Source organism: Aptenodytes forsteri, unplaced genomic scaffold (genome assembly GCF_000699145.1).
Source record: "Aptenodytes forsteri isolate BGI_AS27 unplaced genomic scaffold, ASM69914v1 Scaffold418, whole genome shotgun sequence".
In the NCBI taxonomy this organism is placed as follows: Eukaryota; Metazoa; Chordata; class Aves; order Sphenisciformes; family Spheniscidae; genus Aptenodytes; species Aptenodytes forsteri.
Genome location: NW_008795245.1, coordinates 1,013,442 through 1,033,430, shown reverse-complemented (window position 1 = coordinate 1,033,430; position 19,989 = coordinate 1,013,442). Strand labels below are relative to the sequence as shown.

At 38.0% G+C, this 19,989-nt stretch overlaps 1 protein-coding gene across 1 annotated transcript in view; it reads left to right on the top strand.

The window, feature by feature from the left end:
• PRMT3 (protein arginine methyltransferase 3) overlaps positions 1–19,989 on the top strand; it is a 110,074-nt gene that overhangs the window by 71,389 nt on the left and 18,696 nt on the right. The window contains exons 10-12 of the mRNA XM_009278769.2: positions 2,185–2,263; positions 7,135–7,322; positions 11,345–11,431. Of these exons, the coding sequence (XP_009277044.1) occupies positions 2,185–2,263; positions 7,135–7,322; positions 11,345–11,431 (354 nt within the window). The remainder of the gene's footprint in view (positions 1–2,184; positions 2,264–7,134; positions 7,323–11,344; positions 11,432–19,989) is intronic.

The window sequence follows — 19,989 nt, the reverse complement described above, 5'->3', positions numbered from 1 at the left end:
GGGGGGGCCGGGGGAGAACCGACGGTGCCAGAGTGGAAAGGTTGGGGAAAGGGCGGTGAGAATTTCACTGTGTTTCTCATGAGAAGGTGTGTCTTCCAGCTCTACTTCTTGCACTTGTTTGGCAGACATTGTAGGTGATGGGTGTTTTAGGCAGGAAAAAATAAGTGAAGAGCTGACCCGTAAAAATGTCACTTTGTAACTTACTGACTTTTGCTGGTAACTAGCCTTAAGATATGTCCTGGAGGTCACTTTTAAAATAATGTGGAAACAACTCATTTTCAGTTAACAGCATCTGAAAGGAATTTTTATGAACTAAACATGTTCTATTTTTAAAACTGCAAGAATAAGAATAAAAAAGAAAAACTCTGGTTCCATTCTGTGCTTTTGCCTTGATGTAGGCATAAAATCATCTCTGCCTGATGCAATTGGAGCTCCTGGCCTTTTCAACTGTTTTGCAAAGGTTACTAAAAGTCATATTGCTCACAAAGCAGTAGTCTTCATCCTGGGACTTCATAATTAGGCAGTAAAGTGGAAGAACAGGCAACATTTGGAAGAAAAGTGTCCAGTAGAGTGCTGTCCTGTTACTAGAAGAAACAGGTTGAGTAAAGGGCGTTTCCATTATTTCCAAACTGTGCTCTTGTTGAATACAAATACGTCGTGCTTCGAGTTTCTGGTTTTCTAGTTTTGTTTTCAGTTCTGAAGGCTGCAGTGTGGATGGTGACGTTTATAAGCAGCTCTGAACTTGCAGCATTTTTTTGTTCTAAGAGCCTTAGGCAAAATAAACATCCAAGATGGCATAAACTTGAAGTAAACTTGGTATCTTAGCAGTGCAGTTCCCATGCACTGCTGTCTGTCTTCAGTTGTGTGGCATGATGACTTAAAATAAATTAATAAAATCCCTATGATTGTACAAATATGGAAGTGTAGGAAAGATGATGAAAAAAATCTTTTTAGTTCTGCTTTGTTTGGTTACTGCTGACTGGGCTTGTAGGACTGCAGGTCCAAAGTCTGGACTTCTAGTTGTCTTTTTTTGTTCTTTCCTACCGGCAGTCAGTGTATAAATCGAGCCATAGGGCTAAGCTGTGTTTTAAGCAAAAGGAGATTTAGGATGCTAAGTGAAAATCCAAAATACATGCCGGTATGACTTGTCCTAATTGATTTGATGTCGTAAGAATGTGGATGTGGATGAAACGGTGTTAGAGTATTCAGCAGGAATAAGGATCACACTCAAACCTGGAAGATAGGAAGGGTGTAAAATCAGTAAATCAATTGGAAGACAAAGGGCTATATATCTCTTAGAAACTTGCATTTTACTTAAAAGTAGTTGAGAAACCGGATGTTATATATAAAATGGTAATTCTATGTAATACTGCTATATGTCTTCTCTATTTCAGAAATGTTTAAAAAAAGGAGTTTTTCCATTTCAAAAAAAGTCTGACTTGATTAAGTTTACAATAAGTTATTCTAAACAACTATAGCAGTATGATTAACCTGCTACAAAATTAATCCCAACACCAAAAATACCTATGCACATCTAGTTCCAACTATTTTTATCCTGAGAATATTTAAGTTCAGGTGCTGCTAAATGATGTAGAACATCCAGAGAACCTGTGTCTTTGGTATATGATTTATTTCCACCTGTCTTTATGAGCATTGCCCAAGCTGGTACAGGGCACCACGAAGTTGCGACTGTGAAGTAGCAAAGATGCATTCTCTGACAATGGTGTTGGTGTTTCTCTGACAATAATTTTAGTGTTACTTGGAGTTCTAAGTGGGAAGGGATTTTCTTGGGGTTTTTTTTTTGTATGGCGCCTCAGAGTTATTACTATAAAATCAATATATACTGCTTTTCACTTGGTTTGAGTTGAATTTGACTACTTCTGATGTTGTAGGACTCATATCAGGTAATTGTTGGTATAGATTGGATATTTTTGCCTATAGTGTATTAATTTATTAGGTGCTAGATACTTGCAGTTTGGGAAATTAAAGGTGATACTTTATGTAACTAAAGTTTTGAAGTGACAATGCTATTGTTGAGAAATTCACTGGGTGCTGACTCTTACTGAGGTGTAGGGGCATACACAGTTCTTAAATTGTGTTGATAAAGTCTTATCTGTAGATTGATTAAATAGGCTGCATAAGAAGCATAATAATTTCTAAATTCTTTCCCTTTTCTGTAAACAGGGTTATGTCCTTCTCTTTGAGTCAATGCTGGATTCTGTCATCTACGCAAAGGACAAGTACCTGGCAGAGGGAGGCTCAGGTTGGTATGCATAATTCTACTAATAAATTCAGCTCTAGGGGGGGAAACTAAATGAACTCGGAGACTTAGAATAAGCTATGCATGGATGAGAAAGTTGCCAGTCTAAATGAAAAATGTTTCCATTAGTGTGAGCTTCAAGGCATTAATTTACTGTATGGGTAATAGAAGAACATTAGATGGGGTATCAAGGTCTCAAGTTAATGGTGTTTTTAAGAATAGAGGGGGTTATTTATTCTTAAGTACAGTCTAAATTTTTCCTCCCTACTTCTTCCCACAGATGTGGGCATTTGTTTTCCCCTCTGGAAATCCCAGTTTCTACATAACTATGAACAGAGGAAATCAAGTTTTATTCTGTAAGATGTAATACTGTTTGAGGAAGCTACGATGAATTAGAGAAGTCGGTAGGATGTTTTCCTGGAGGAGGGAAGTTGGTGGGGAGGACATAGGTCCAAACACAAGAGGCCGCATGAAATAACTAATGGCTTTACAATGTTTCAGTTCAGCATATTTATTCTATCCTGGTGGGAACATACCCTTTTTCTTCCTGGTTGGAGGGTAGGGAAGTGACAGGACAAAAAGGTTTTGTTTTGAAGTAGAGTTCTTTTATCCTTTTAAGTAGCTTAGATAGTGTCATCTTAACCAGTGTTCAAAAGCCTGTAAATATTTATTCCTCATGTGATGCAGTTTGCCGCACGAGTTCTGCGTATCCTTTATTCCTTGCGCTTAATTCCTTTGTCAGTATTGTATTTCATATTGACCTTTTCAGTCGTAGTCATCAGTCTGGGTTTTTTTTCCCCTTTTGTGCTAACCATGCACATAGTTAGTTTCACTACACTGACTTAATGATTGGATTAATGACTATGTAACAGTGCTCGCTGCAGTGCTTCCCTTTGATTGCAGTGAGCTTTTGTGTGCTACAGAGTGCAGCAGAAAAAAGGGAAGGGTTTTTATGCAATTGTTCAACATTTGGTCACAAAGCTGAATATGCAAGCAAGAGATTACTGTTCATGTGTTTAAAATTTTTAGAAGTCACTTGAACAACATGACAGAATAAGAGCTTTTTGTTTTCGGTAATGTAGAATAGTCCAGCCAGATCTGGAACACAGTTGCGGTGTGCTCTGTATAGATACATGCTGATAATTTTACATTGCAATATAATTAAATTTGGGGACATCCCCTAAAATTGTAAGGAATTATTTTATGTTTAGCTACTACTTCCAAAGCCTTCTGAAAAGGGCCAGAAATTATTGACCTCCACTGAAACTGCGATGGTATCTTGTTCTCTATTTGTATTGTTGGTAAGTTTGCTAGTGGCTTGTGCCTCCCAAAGTTTCCTTTGAGAGACAGGGTAAGCTGGTTCTGCAGTACACTTATCCTTTGTGGTCTGAGAATGATCTTGGGCCCTTATTTGACTCTTCACACCTTCATTCTGAGGTGAAGTCTTACTGGAGAAACTCCTGAATCTGCCATAAAGCTTAATTTTCTCTCAAGCCACTTTGTACTATCGAGCCCAAGATCATTATTACAGGGACTGTTTGAAAGCTGAAAAAGGCAGTAGAAGCAGCTGTGAATTGGCCAGATCTTTCAGTGATTAAGCCGGGAATAGAATCCAAATTTTTAGATTTGTGTTCAGTCAGTCATATCGTTGTAACTTTAATTTAGCCTATTGGCATGCTGCAGTGGATTATGCCAAACTGTCTAGGGTAATGTGTACAGTATATAATAGCTTTATTTGGGAACATAAAATTCTTGCTGCCCAGGACCCATCTGTTTGTTCTTTAGAGCTGTTACTTGCTTGAGTATAGATTTTTGCATACACTTGAGTGCTGTGCACGTTGGTGAGGGGTGGCACGGGGAAGGAAGGCATCATTCAAAACATAATACTGTTTGCTTGTTCACATCAAAATCATGATGGTATTCACTTGGAATTATTTCTGTATATCTGGAGGATTGCTGCCTTACCCTTCAGCGTCCTGAAGTTTGTGAGGCATTACCAAGGGATAAAGGATTTCCCATCGTATTCTGTTCACCACGTGAGCTGTTACTAGTGACAGATGACTTCTGGGCACTGAGTCGAGAAGGACACAGATGGTCGAAACGATGAATCTGTGAGAGCACTGGGGACTATGTGCTTTTGTCCAATCGGCGTTTTGTTCATTTCACCTGTGAGAAGGAATAATTATTAAATTACAGGCTTAATCAGAAAAAAATGACAAGTCTGTCAGGATTGCACAGGGAAGTGTTGCAGGGTTGCAGAAAGAGCAGAGGATTTCCAGGGGCATCGAGGATAATGGGTGAAATGGCAAATGCAATTTTAAGCAGATGCTTTTAAACATTTACAAAACTCTACAGTGTTTAGATGATTTAGGCTGATATTTAGATAACATGCTTACATTACTAGTCAAACCAGTATAGCATATGCTTCTGGACATGGGTGGGTTTGTAAATTTGGAAGTTAATGTATCACTGTAGTCTTTTGCCTGTGCCCTGTTGGTGGAACACAGGCTTCTTTTTGTGAAGTCTGAAATGGCATTGTCTACTTTTTTGTTGCTATTGACGGGCTAAACTAAAAATGCAGATTAGATTAGAGCATTAGTGTTTACATTTTTGCTTGTTCTTAAGCACTTTGTGTGAGTTCCACTGCTGATTTAAGCATCTGCTGTGTGGATGAAGAGATTTAATAAAAACTGATTGTGGTCCCACTCAAATACTTCACACTTGATAGACGTGGTAAACTTTTTCCTGTCAACAGAATGCCCCAGAAATGTGGGCTAGTCCAAGGAAGGAAGGTTATAAAGTAGTTGATCGCTTTTTGCTGTGGTTTTCATTTTCGTTTGCGGTGTTGCTAGCACGCTCCTGTAAGTGTTTTCTATAACTAGGGACTTTCAGTCTCTTTTCACCCCTCTTCTCGCCATACCCCTTGCATCCTATGAAGAGCATTTCCCTGAAAATAGTCCCTCAAAGGCTGTAGTCACTTGCTTGTGTTGTCTGTTTCACACTGTCTTTCAATTTTTGGAGCATCAGTGGCTCTTGAAGGTTTGAAATGCTGGGAGGTAAAGCCGAATATAATGCAGTTGTCACACTAGTAAACAGCAATATGAAAGCTTCGAGAAATGGAAATCCTTTATTGATGGCTCCAGAAGCTACTTGCAAATACTCCTACCACCAGATGTTGATATTTTTGTGTGTGTGTGACAGCTGTCAGATGTGCTGGAAGCAAATGATTTGTTTCAGACAAGACGGTTTGAATGCCCTCTTTTGATTCTCATCAAACTGCCTTTTTACTGCTGAGTTAATTGTAGGCTGTTCCTGGAGAAACCACCTTCTTCAGGTTCCTCATCTGCAAAGTAGGGGTGATGATAGCTTACCGTCGGGATTCCAATTTAAGCTTGCTCATATTTATTTATTCCGTTTTAAACGGTCAGAAAGTGAGAAAAATGATTGTGTTCACATTTTGTATGAACTAGTCATTCCAAATGTAGAGATGGTTGCTTGCTTAATGTCTTCATATGAAAAAAAAAAAAGCTTCTTTAGAGAAGACTCCTTACCATTAATATGTATAAGATTATTTCCTTTAGCCTAAATCTACTCTCACTATATAAAAGGTCTAATGTCAATTTGCTGTTTCTATCTTAAGTATTTTACAAGGCAAAAAATACTGCTGTTCTGACTTACCATGCTATACCAGTGATTTCTCCATAGTCATTTTGATAAGCTACAACTTCAAGCAGAGCTGAAGACAAAATTAATTTTACAGTTCACCAGATTTTGGGGAGGAGAAGAGAAACTTAGCTTCAGTTTTAACAACACTGCCACATTCATGTATCAATAAAAAATAAAATAAAATCAGGTGTTTATTAGTAGGCATTTTGCTCTGAAGCCAGATCAAGAATTCAATGTATGTGGCTTTAAAGGCTTTAAAACTCTAAAAACGAAACATGGCAATTTCTTTGTGGAAATAAACCTAGCTAAATGTAAGTTGAGCTTCTCTTGCTATTTGATAGTGCTATAGACAGCCATGGTCATAGCAGCTGTTATTTGTGTCTTTTCCAATTGGTAGTGTATAGAGATTGCCAAGAGATTGACTGGCTTTGCTGTAGGCAGCCGTTAGAAAGGCAAATGTCAGTCTTCCACTACTATTTGGAAAAGCTGTACATAGGTACTCGTTCTGAAGATATTCTTGGGAGAAGGGAAAGCACAAATGTGAAGGTAGTGTAAGAATGATAGCTGTCATCCTAAAACTGGGGGGGGAAACAATGAGGAAGTTCTCTTCTGTCTGTTGGGTCACTTCCATACTCTTCAGATGCAGATAGAAGAGTAGTTATTCTTTTCCAGTACCCAGAAGTAATTTTTTTAGGTTGTAAGGCAAGTACCAGCCAGAGCTGGTAAGAAACAGGAATAAAACTCTCGAGTAAGAATATTTGCTCTTTTCTGGAAATAAGGTCTTTTCGCAGAGGTTTCGTGTTATTGCAAAGCCCTCACTTGAATTTTCCTTTGGGTGTCTTTGTCTACAGTTACTAAATACATTTTGGGTCAGTCTCTGTATAGAAGCCAGAATAGGATGTTCCAAATTACCTTCTTCAGACATCAAGGTTCCAGTCATTTCCTGGCGGTGGGATTCAACTACAAAGATATTTTGTCATGAACAGGAAATACTGTTACCAGAGTAGCGTGGGAAAATTAAGTTCCAATGTCTAGTCTCTTCTGTGGACAAATGGGAAATAAAGTAGCAGAAAAAGTGTCTTGCCCAAGAGCTGAAAAAAGTTTTTATTTGTTCTTTTAAGATGTTAATCACTAAAAGAGAAAAGAAAAATAAAAGTCTTCTTTATGCATGTCTAGAATAAAATTTCACTGATCTGTTTCTGTTACAGTTTACCCTGATGTTTGCACCATTAGTCTTGTAGCTGTTGGGGATATGAATAAACATGTGGACAAGCTACTCTTCTGGGAAGATGTATATGGCTTTGACATGTCTTGCATGAAGGCGGCTGTAATTCCAGAAGCTGTTGTGGAGGTGCTGGATCCAAACACACTGATATCTACAGCCAGTGTCATTAAGGTACCATACGTCTTAAATTTTTAGCAGTCAGATTAGAAGTTTCCTTTTTTTATGGAGGAGGGGAAAAAAATACACACACATGCACACACGAACTTTGGCATCTTCAAAATGATACAAATGCATTAAGGTTCTTGGTGTCAAGACTGCAAGACTTGTATTAATTGATTTTTTTACCAAGTTTGAGCTCTTAATAAAGTAATCTTCCCATATTTAGATTGTTCTGTTCTACATCTTCTTCTATCCAAACCCAAATTTACTTGCATTTTAGTAAGTTACAAGTCGCGTAACTGAAATATAAACTACACCAAAAAAACCGCTGGAATATAGAGTCTTTTCTTCTACTTTGCTTCCCTCTTCACCTCAGTCAGTGTACTGAGTTGCAGGGGGGCTTCGTATCTATTTCTGTGTCAAGCTAGCTGGCTTTAAAGAGCTTTCATTGGAGGATCACTCACTGTCACCCATAGCTACATCCAACAGAATGACCATGTCTGAAAAGGCAACAGTAGTTTCTGCAGTATTCATTGAATTAATTTTATGCGTACTTTTCTGTGTTGTCTTTTTTTATGGCAGCTTTGCAATGGGGAATAGCAGCAAAGTTGGTAGCGATTCATATGAGAGAACACCTACATGACGAGATACAATTCCAGAACACTGACTAGTTTGAAATTCTGACGAACTTTGTGATTAGTTATAATTTGAACAGTTCAGACCAAATTGAGAGAAGGACTGTTATAAACCAAGATTTTTTTTGTCACAATGGTATTCTAATTATTGTTCATATAGTTACTTTTCTATCATAAAACACTCAAGGCAGTAATATTACTGGCCTTCAGTGGGAATTGCCAGTTTAGTAAAGAGGTAATTTCTACTTAAATGCATTCCTATCCTATTTTTACATAGAAGAAAATGGGTTTACGTAATTCATCACTGAACTTGACACCATTACTGAGGGTAGTTCCAGTCTCTCCCAGCATAGAAATGACTTGCTGTGGTCAGTTGTCATCCTGCCCACAAAAGCAGTAACAGGTGAAGTACAGTTTTTTGTTGTAAGTATATCCTGATGCAAGTTACCGTTTAAGCTTTTCTTGTCTATAATTTTGTTACAGAGAAGATTTAAAAGTATTAAGTTTTTTTAAATCGGGTATTCAAATGTAAGAAGTGCTGATACTGATATTTCTTTAACTTGAATAACTACTTTGGCCTTCTTGTGCATCTCTACTTTTTTTCTCTTTTACTTCAGGATTCTTTATTTGTAGATGATGATGTCATTACAGATGTGTCTTACATTTTATTCTCTGAGCTTGTTGACTAGACGCCCTCTAGAGTCAGTGAAATAAAATTCCTAAGGACACCTATAATAAGTTGTGTGACTTGAGGCTTACAAGTGTCTGTTTTCCTTGAGTGTAAGGAGAGGGTAGAGTGATCAACTCAGTTGTTGAAGTATACTTTGTAGACCTGTCATTACAGGGAAGATAAATTCCACCCCTAGTGAATGAATGTGCACAAACCAGTTACTGAGACCAAGAATCTGAGGCTGTAATTGTTAGCCATCTGACAGGTCTGATTGCGCAACGAGTGAGGCATAGGCATTTTTCTCACCTGCCATTGTTTATAACATTTTGCATGTTCTGATTCAAGTGGAAGTGCAGTTGAATACTTCTTGCAAATAGGTCAAGTTTGGTGTACAGAAAATGAAGAACATATAACATGCTCTAAATTAACAGCTGCATGGATAAGTTGAGCTCTATCAGTTTGTTAGGCAAACAAACAAATTGAAACAACATCTGGAAAGCGTGGATAACAACAACTGTATGTATATGTGCCCAATGCAGTCTACAAGCTGCTGTCATTTTAGAAGCAAAATGCTTTACTGGTAATAGTACGTGTCCCTTTCTGATACATACTGTCATGAGCAGTCACTGTCCAGCTCAGATGTATGTGCTTAGCAAATTTTGTCATCGTGCGGCATTTCGCATAACTGTTATGCTTAATGGTTTTATACTCATTTGTTCTCAGTAGCAATCACGGTTTTTAAAATAACCTGAAATCAATGCATGAGCTCCTTTGCTGGAGTTACAGTACAAAGTAGTAAAATTATTGAGTTGAGCAACAGTGGCATAAAAGGTAAATTGTTTTAATCAATAGCCATTCCACAGAACAAATGGATTATATTTTTGAGGGAAAGCTTAAAAATGTTCCCATTTATCGTATGGTTATTACAGAAGATACTTTAGTGTGTTTGCTCAGATTAGCTGCTGCTTGTTTTGTGTAGTTTATAACGTAACTTTTCAGGCAGCAAAACATTCCCTAAAGAAAGACGAGGCAGCATCAAGAAATATTGATTAATAATGTATACGGCATTTGAATTCAGCAGTACATGACGTTCTTGGATAAAGCATTTTGAGTATGTAATGACGTTCTTGGATAAAGCATTTTAACTGAGTATGTAAACTAAAGAACTTCATACAGTGGAAAAAATGGTGCAATTTTTAAGAAGAACTGAAAACTGAAGCTTATTGCTTTTTAAAAACTCTGATTATATATATATAAAAAAATTAGAATATTGAAATGCAAGTTGCAATTTGATTTGACAGTGTTATTGTTGTTATCCTGGATGCCGTTGTTCTGTGTTAATTTCAAAGTAGTGAAGCAGTTCTCTGCCTGGTGTGCTTTTTCTCCTCTGTTGTGTCACTCTGATATTTCACATACTGATACACTGCATGGTTGTGCTGCCATTCAGAAGGACCTCCATAGGCTGGAGAAGTGGGCCAACAGAGGTCCTGTGCAAAGGGCTGGGGGCGATGCAAAATCCTGCAGCTGGGGACAGAGGAGTAACCCTCCACACCAGTAGAGGCTGGGGGCCTGCTGGCTGGAAAGCAGCTTTGCAGAAAAGAATTTGGGGGTCCTGGTCAACACCCAAGTTGACCATCAGCCAGCAGCACACACCCTTGTGGCAAAGGCAGCCAACCAGCCTCCTGGCCTGCGTTAGGAAGACGACTTGTCGCCAGCAGGTCAAGAGAGGTGAGCCTTCCTTGTACCCCAGGGAGATGACTTGTGGAGTGCTGTGCCCAGTCCTGGGCTCGCCAGTGCAAGAGTGAGATGAGTGTCCTGGAGTGAGACCAGTGAAAGACACAAAGATGGTGAAGGGACAGGAGCATCTGTGATATAGGGAGAGGCTGAAAGAGCTGGGGTTGTTTTGTCTGGAGGAGAGAAGGTTCAGGAGGGATTGTATCAGTGTGTATAAATGCCTGGTGGTGCGGGGAGTAAAGAAGGTGGAGCCAGACTCTTCTCAGTGGTGCTCAGAGGCAGGACAGGAATCAGCGGTCACAGATTGAACTCGAGGCAGTTGCCTTTAGAGATCAGGAAACGCTGTTTTGCTGTGAGGGCAATTGAACGGTGGCACAGGTTGCCCAGAGAGGTTGTGGAGTGTCCATCCTTGGAGATAGTCAAAAGCCATTTGGGCATGGTCCTGAGCAACCTGCTCTAGTTGACCTTGCTTTGAGGAGGGGGTTGGACTAAGTGATCTCCGGAGGTCCCTTTCAACCTCAAATATTCTATGATCAATATCAAAATTCTATGATCAATATGAAACTAACCTGGCAAATCAAAAAAGCCCAGTTTTAACCCATAGCAGTTTCATACTGTAGTTTACCATGTGGCTACATGAACAAGGATTAAAACAGGTGCAGGTGCCTGTGAATGTTACTTAATCTTAACAATGGGCAGCTGTCATCAAGAGCAACTTGCTTGAACAGAGTGAGCTACTATATCTAGTTCCATACCACTACTAGTCAAAGTGTCTGTTTATTTTGACGTTTGGGGAAGAGGGGGTTTTAGTGTTTTGTCAGTTTGCAGATAGGATTAGGTGGTTTTTAAGTCTCTTCCCATTTTTGGAGGGCTGAATTAGTATTGCCCTAGAAGAGTTGTCTTGTTATGGGAGCAACCGAATGACCTTCATCCAAAGGAAGATCTTAATTTAAATTCAGCACCGTTACTGACAATTGTGTTATTCCTTTCGACAGCATATCGACTGTAATACTGCATGCACTCCAGACTTAGAATTCTCTTCGGATTTCACCCTGACCATTACAACGAGCACAAAGTGTACGGTAAGACAATTTTGGTTTCTTCATATATGGTCAGTATCGCATTGGACTAATAGACAATGCATTAATGAAGCTTCATTTATCATCAGTCCTTGCCTTGAAAGTACAGAGGTGTCAAATGAGAGATTGTAAAGAGAGATGGATGTCAAACTCCAGTAATGGTGTTACGGTATAATACAGGTAGATGAGGAAAGGGAAAGACGAGGACCCTTAGCACTGGGGTTGTTCTGTTTTGTTCTCTAGCCCGTTTTCTGAAATAAGAGTTTTCTGTTCAGACATGTTGTTACCACTGGGCTCAAGAATGATGTAGTCACTCTTCTCGGAAGAGCTTTTCTGAGTTTAGTAAAAAGAACGAAAAACAAAATAGATATGGGAAAGGTAGGCTATAGCTCATGTAATAAACATGTAGCAGCTCATATGGCAAACACAGTTTCTCAAACAGGGAAGTTGATGAACTTTACGTGTGAAGACTGAGGGGGAACAAATACAGCATTAGAATCTGAATCTGATAACCAGGGTTTTTACTGCATCTGTTTTATTGTATGCAAGTTAGTATTTTTACTTTACGTAAGTTAATATGACTTATATCCGAAAGAACACTAATTCTAGAAAGGCTGCTGACTTTGATTGGAGGGGTGTTATAATTACAGCAAACACAAGCTTATTCATCTTAGTATTACAGACTATGCTGTGTTAAATTGAGTGAAGAATTTCCAGCAAATCTGAGTCTGTGATCTCACTCAATTGAGTATTATTTGTCTACCAAACGCTAGTCAATATCAAAAGAAAGAAAAATGGGGAAAAAAAGTTTTCAGTCTGATCTTTAGAATTAAATGAAAAGTCAGTACTAGGGCTTCTTTCAAACACTTCTTTGAAGTTGTGCCTACATTGTTCAGTATGAATTTACATAAATACACGTTCATTTTGCGGCTTTTTTCTTGGTCATTCAGTATCTGGTAGTTATGAGAAAACAGAGAGAAACACTGATTTTTGGATTAATGAAAAATGTCCCCTATTTTTTTTCTGCAAGGGCCCACGCAATTTATGTTTTGTGATCCATTTTTGAAATATAAGTCAAGGAAGATACCTAAATATTTTTATTTAACGTACCTCATGTAAGGGTGTGAGTGACTTCTGAAAAAAAGATGTTATGCATGTATTTAAAGCTAAAACAAATAGGTATTCCGACATGAATATTTAGAAGTGTTTAGATTGGTACCTATGTGAGGATACCTTTTTGATTTGACTTAGTTATGATGCACAGCTTGCTTTCTTTGTTGGGATGGGGAGAAGAGAATCAAATAGAAGTCTTTTTGTAGTGTTGTTATTAGGCAGAGCAGTTGGGATAAAGATGAGGTACAGATGAGAGAGTCTGGTGGTGGCTTAGATTAAAGTAATGCATTGAGATTTTAAACACTAAATGATAAGCAAAGGCAGGGTGACCTAACTCTTACAGATTTTATGATTGCGGTAATACGCTTTTACATTCAACATCAATTACAAATGCTTTCTACCAATTTATTAAAATATCCTCATCAAATTTGACAAAAGTTTGTATTAGGTTCTGAGATCTGTAGTAAAAACTAAAATTTTTGTAGTCTAGTGTATTGTGATACTTCTGCTAGGAGTTTCATGCTTAGCTTTAAGTCACGGCACATCACAGAATCAAGTCCAAAGGGGTAATTGGTAGCTAATTTTTAATACATTGTGATAAGTCTGCTACAACTGGTTTATTTGGCTTTCGCATGTGTATATGAAGAAGAGACGTAGGCTTCCTCTGATAAGGACACAAAGAATATGTTGCTGTATAATGTAAATGTTTAAGCTGATAACAAAATCTTGGATATCTATGTCAAGCAACGTAATACCTGGTTTTGGATGGGTCTGCGTGTTAGTTCATGCTGATGCTTTTGCCGCCACTTTTGCTGTATAACAAGATGCGTAAGAATTTGTTGGTGTTTATAAAGTGAAGTTTTCCCATGTATATAATTTAAAGTATTGCTATTAGTGTGAGTTAGTAGCTATGTACAGATATTTCATAATTATTTGTCAGTTATCACCAAGTAAAGATAGCGTAACCTCTTGTTTTTTATTAAATGGAAATCTATGTATTTTATTGTGCATTCACAAAAAAATCTTCTGTTTCTAGTTGTCATAGAACCATAGAATAATTCTAGTTGCCTCAGGGCAGGGTCAGCTTTGATTTCAGACCAAGCTCCAGTGCAGCCCTGGGTTAATTTTCTTTATGTGGCCACTTTTGAATAACTGCTTAGTTAAAAAGAAATCTTTACAAAACCTTGGTGATCTTTTTGATGTTTGGGTAAAATAGCTTATTTTGTAAAGATCGTTTTCCCTAGCACTAGACCATTAAGAAAACTTCATTTCTGTTCTATGATTCTATGGTATCATTGACTTATAAATCAAGATGTACACCTGCATTTTATGACTTCCAGGGAGAAGGGGAGGGAAGTGGGGGAAGAGCAGTGTTTCTGAAATTTTGCAGAGAATGCAGGTTCTAAAAAATGATCAGAACTCTGTAAAGTATTTTGCACTTCATCATTTAGGTTTATTGACACTTTGAGTGAAATTTCCATTCTTTCTGTGATGGATTGTAGAAGTTTAGTTGGGGGTTGACAGTTCATCCATCATATCAGGCTGCCTAACCTTGCAGTAAATGAACAATGAAAGTCCATTATTTATCTTGAGAATTTTTGAGGAGATGCTTTAAGATTGCAGTTTATCCTTTGAAAATAACATTTGATGTTTTTCTTGTTTGCATCCGTGTTTTGTTGTTCTACTGGCTTTTCATCTTTTGCACAAAAAGAGAAAGCTGCAAATATTTCCCAAAATTCTAGCTTTTTGTACTTGTCTGTTCTGATTTTTGCATTTTTTTAAATATGAACATTTTAAAATATTTTTGCTTTATTAAAAAAAAAACCTCACAAAAATAACAATTTGGAAATCCATTGCTTATATGCTTGTATATATCAAGGTTTTTTAGCTCACAACCTAAATTTCGTTTCAAAGCAGCTTTTTTTCAGCCCCTTCTTTGCCCTAAAATTGTGAAAACAGATTTGGTTGTCTTATTCCTAGTGTTGCCATCAACAGCAAAGCTAACTTAGGCCAGTGTTACCATCAGAACTTGGACTCCCTCTGTTAAGTGGTCTGTCTTTAAAAACCAAACAAGTGGAAACCTTAGGTGCACAGTGGTATATTCGTTGTTTCGTGGATCCTATTGCAGGTCACCTACTAGTTTGCACTGTGTCATTGGGTTGTGGGGAGTGGGTTTCCACGCTGCTGCTTTCCATGGCACTGTGTGGGTGCAGAGGAGTATACGATAGACATTCTTATATGGAAATGTGTCAGCAGCATGGAATGCATAGTTGCTGTTGCTGAACTTGTTTTTGCAGAAGCTTAGCACTGATGGGAAGTAATTCAGCAAGTACTCGGAGAAAAGAGTTGTGGCCTCGTCTAGTTGGAGTACGCAACGTAATGTTAATTGTTGAAGAGCTAAACTTTCAGCTGACAACTCTGGAGACATTAGCCGTGTTGGGGTCTGTTGCTTCCTCCCATCAACCTGTTTGCGTGTCTGTGGTAACAGGACAGTAAGGTGTAAAAGCTGACGGGAATCAGAGCCATAATGCAGTCTTTTTACCAACTCATTACCACGTTTGCTTTGATTATGACTTGGAACACCCCCAGGGCCCCTCAGGCAGGAGAGGCTGCACTTCTCATTTCTGTGGCAAGATGTTAAATACCTCTAAAATCTGACCTTAGTTTTTCCTCAGTCTCTTCCCCCCCCCCCCTTAACAGATACTGTTTGAAATTCTGTGTTTAATTTCAGTCTCAACAGAGAAGTTGACCTCTTCTTGATTTCCCCATACTTTATTTCTGTTCTTGTAAATTGTTCTGGTAAACACTTCCAGGAGGGTTTCATAAAGGCTGCAGGAAAGCTTCACCTAGAAGAGAGTTAGGAACAGAGCTCTTTTTTCCTGTTCTTTGGCTGGAGGGAGCACAGGAAGATTAGCCTCTCAAGCCTAATGCAAACCTTTAGGACTTGCCATCCACCTCTTTCTCATCCTTTGATTTCATTTTTTTTTCCTCCATTTTGCTTTGTCACTTTTTAGTACAGACCTTTTACTTCCTGAAAACTGATAATGCAAGTGCTGAAAGAGATGTTTCTCTTTTTTCTAGATATTATCAGTGTTCTTGCTCTTGGAAGGCCTTCTTGCTGACCTCTTGGCTAATTATCTGGTTGTATGATAGTGCCACTTAATTGTACTAGAGGTTGTTTGAAAACTGCAATTCAGGAGGCAATAGGCTAACAGTTTTCTGTTTTTTTAGATAAATGGACTAAGGACATAAATGCCCAGACCTAGTGATGAGCTCGTGCGAAATAGAAAAACTATGCAGTTCCCAAAACCTAAGAGCGTAGTATTAATTGACACATACCTGATTTGTCTGTCCTTCCACCTATAAATTATTTTAAATTACTCTCATACTTCTGTATGACCGAAAAAAAAAAACAAACCCAAAAAAAACCAAAACCCAAACCCCAAACCCTAGCAGGGTCTTAAGTCATGCTGGTAACAGATCAGCCTGAGGTCTCTCTGTAGGTGCATCCTAAGTGTATTGCAGATGATCCTGTAATGCATTTAGAGTCGTATACTTAAAAAAAAGCTTAATGCTCTAAATAGGTTTTTCTTCCAGGTGTTCAAGCAATTAAATAAGCCTTCAGGAAAAAAATTGCTAATAATCCTGAGAAATATGGAAAGATTGAGCAAAAATAAACACTTTAAATGTGACCTTGTATGTGGTGCTTAGTCCTAAGTTATTGGCGGGGGGGTTCAAGGCTTTTTTCAGAGCGTGTATTCTTTCTGTTAATTTTTCTTTTATTCCCCCTGTGGTTTACCACAAAGTAGTCTCTTTTAGCATTAAGTTTATTTATCATTATTTTAGCTTTCAAAGATTGAAGATTTTCAAAGCATGAAACGGTTGCATGGAATCATTATATGAAATTGTTTCAAAGCACTTTTAGTGCAAGTTGACTTGATTTCAGTCTTACAAAGATAATGGCCAAAAATAAATTTAATTAGCCTGCGAAAGTGCATTTTCCTAGTAAAGAGCTAGGGTTTGTCACTGCTGATTTTAATGAGACATCTGGCTTATATCAGTTAGTAGATGCTGCTAGGAAAATATTCCATTAATTGTGTTCTAAGTTGATCACTGTGTGAGCTTTTGAGATAAAATATAATGGTGATTACCCTCAGTGTAGAAATCAATTGACAAACTTTCTCTTTTGTTTGCGAGCGTTTTCCCTGTGAGTCCATCAAGGTTGATCTTTCCTAGCTGAATAACAATATCCCCTGAGAGGAAAATGGCAGTATCTCTTCATTGCTCCCAGGAGATCTTGTCAAAGAGCAGGGGATGTGTATAAAAAGTGGGAGGGAGGAAGGGGGTGAAAGAAGGATAATGAACCAGAGGACGTGACCGATGTTTTAAAACCTTCAGGAGGAAAAAGGAAGTTGAGGTGACTGGAGAAAATTATTTTGACTAAGGAAAAATCTGTGCTTGTTAAAATCTTCTTAAATGCTAGACAGTTTCATTTCTTAATATCCAGTCTTCCACTTGGGAGCCAACAATAAGTATTAGCATATACGTCTTTAATTCCAACCTTAGGTGAGAAACTAAATTTTTTTAAGCTAAAAGTTGGAAATCTGGCTTTGGGTACCACGGTTAAACACACCTTGAATGCCCGATTTCTGTTTAAAGGAAAGACTGTCTTGTTACGAAGCAGGATTTGTCCTTCTGGTCTATTTAGTTATTGGTAGCGTCCTCTACAGTGATCTCCAGATTATTAGTCTTTTTAAAACACAAAATTGTTGTGGTTTAATAGCGAGGGGTTTCTTTTCCCTGTGATAAAAACCCAGCAACTCTGCCGTGTGGATGACAAACATTCCATCTCCATGCTTGGATAAACTCCATCAAAAGCACATTATCTCCCACTTCTGTGGCCAGCTGTCTAATTGTATTTGTTGTAGCCACTCACTGTTGGAACATGATACTAGTGAAGAGCAAGAATGATAAATTACTCACTGTAGGTGATAGCGATGATGATGATAATTTTTAATTTCCTTGTTCCTAAGTGAATTGGTAAGGTTGCCTTTACGAGTTCTCATAAGGAGTCGAGCAGTCTCATTTGTTTTATCCTGTAAATGGGGGAAAACTCAAACTCAAAATAATTTATCTGGGAGGGAAGAAAAATATGTTGAGTGAATCTTACTGAGAGGACGTGCTTCACTTGCAGCTTTTTCATATGTTTGCATGAACGCCTTAAAACCCTCAGGTGACGAAGGAAAAAATAGGCTCAAAATAATTTATCTGGGAGGGAAGAAAAATATGTTGAAGGCAAGTGAATCTTACTGAGAGGACGTGCTTCACTTGCAGCTTTTTCATATGTTTGCATGAACGCCTTAGAAACCCTCAGTGACGAATGAAGACCGTAAGCTACTTTACATGAACTCTTCATCAAAAGCTGGGTTTGACCGAATCAGGTAGAAGTTAGGGGCTGCTGTTGTAGTTTCAGGAATATTTTATTCTTAGTTGAGTGAACTCTTTGTTGACCTTTATAGGATGATGCTTTGCAGTCTCAATAATGTACCTCTATTCCTAAATATTTCCTTAGTTCTTTATTTAACCTTCTTAGTTCCGTGGGTAAATATGGAGAATTTGTTCTGGGATTGGAGGTTTTGTCCTCATAGCTCAGCTTTTCTCCTGGCAATTTATTTGAGACGAGGAATAATAATATTTCTGCAGTGTTTCCTAATATTTAACATCCTTTGAGACTAGAGCATGTGTCAGGCTAGAGTTGCAGTTATTTATTACCAGTTTAGAAGTCATTATTTTTGTTTTCCTCTTTCATGGTATTCAAGAGACTGGCACTCGAAAGATTCTTCCAGACAAGGCTGATTAGTCATTGGTGAAGTTGTAAATGAGCTGTCAAAGGTGAAGCAAAAAGATGAGGAAAACTGCAATGGAAGAAATAACTGTTATGGTTATGCTTTAAAAAAAAACCACTAAGAAAAACCTAAGGCAGTAATTGCAAAACATCATCTAGAATTTATGGGGGCGTTATTTGCTTGTTCCTTCTCTTTAGTTTAACTTCTTGTAAAAAAGATGCCATCTTTAATAAAAATCCGGCCAACCCTATATTCCATTTTAATATGCTTGTGTCTGTGATTGCTTCTAGTATGCCACTGGTAAGTGATTTTTTTCCCTTACATTTTGCTGCTTAGCTGCATGTGTTAAATTTTACGACAAGAAAGGAGGACTTAATCTTCCTTCAAGCTGTAAACATTGGAAATGTCTTCCTTTGTAGTATTGCATAGTTAATAGAAGTTTGTGATTGACTGTTACAGCTACTGCAATTTCTGGTAGCATTCAAAAGTGAAATGAAGGGAAAATGTTTTAACTTCATTTTTACAAAATTATTTCACTGAAATGTACTTAAACATAGAAGATACGTATTGTGCATTTCAGCATAAAATCACCAACAAGTAATGAATTAAAAATAAAAGTTAAGATGTAAGGGAAGATACAAATTCCTAAAAAGAACATGGTAACCAAAACCACAATTTTATAGCTAGTTTTGCATTATCAGGTGTTTCAACTTTGATTTGTGTAGGCTTTTAGATTTTTGAGATTTTGTTTTTAAATATACAGATCTAGTGATTGTAGATAAAATTCTAGACAGCATCATCTGCGTGTACTTTACTTCTGACTTTTTTTTTTTCTTTTCCCAGAACATTAATGTTGGGTACCAGATCACTTCTGTAGTGGTGCAAGGCTTACACTAATATACCTTAAGGGTGGTGGGGGAGGTTGTTTTGGTTTAGGGTTTTTTAGCACTTTCATTTGGGGGTATTGAAATAGGCTTCTGTAATGCAGTCAGAGATTTTAGTTTTTCATAGCTCTTTCAAGGAAGACTTCCTACTGCTTCACATCGAAGCAGAAATTCTAATGTTTTATGTAAAGCTTTCACAAAACATTGAGAGGAGAAATAACTAGAATTGTGTTGCAGCTTTGAATCCTCCAATACTTTGCCAGTCACATCTAATATTAGAATCATTTTGGTTGGAAAAGACCTTTAAGATCATTGAGTCTAACTGTAAACTTAACACTGCCAAGTCCACCACTAAACCATGTCCCTAAGCACCACGTCTACATGTCTTTTTAAATACCTCCAGGGATGGTGACTCAACCACTTCCCTGGGCAGCCTGTTCCAATGCCTGACAACCCTTTTGGTGAAGAAATTGTTCCTAATATCCAATCTAAACCTCCCCTGGTGCAACTTGAGGCCGTTTCCTTTTATCCTATCACTTGCTACATGGGAAAAGAGACTAACACCCACCTTTTTACAACCTCCTTTCAGGTGGTTGTAGAAAGTGACGAGGTCTCCCCTGAGCCTCCTTTTCTCCAGGCTAAACAACCCCAGTTCCCTCAGACGCTCCTCAGAAGACTTGTTCTCTAGACCCTTCATCATCTTTGTTGCCCTTCTTTG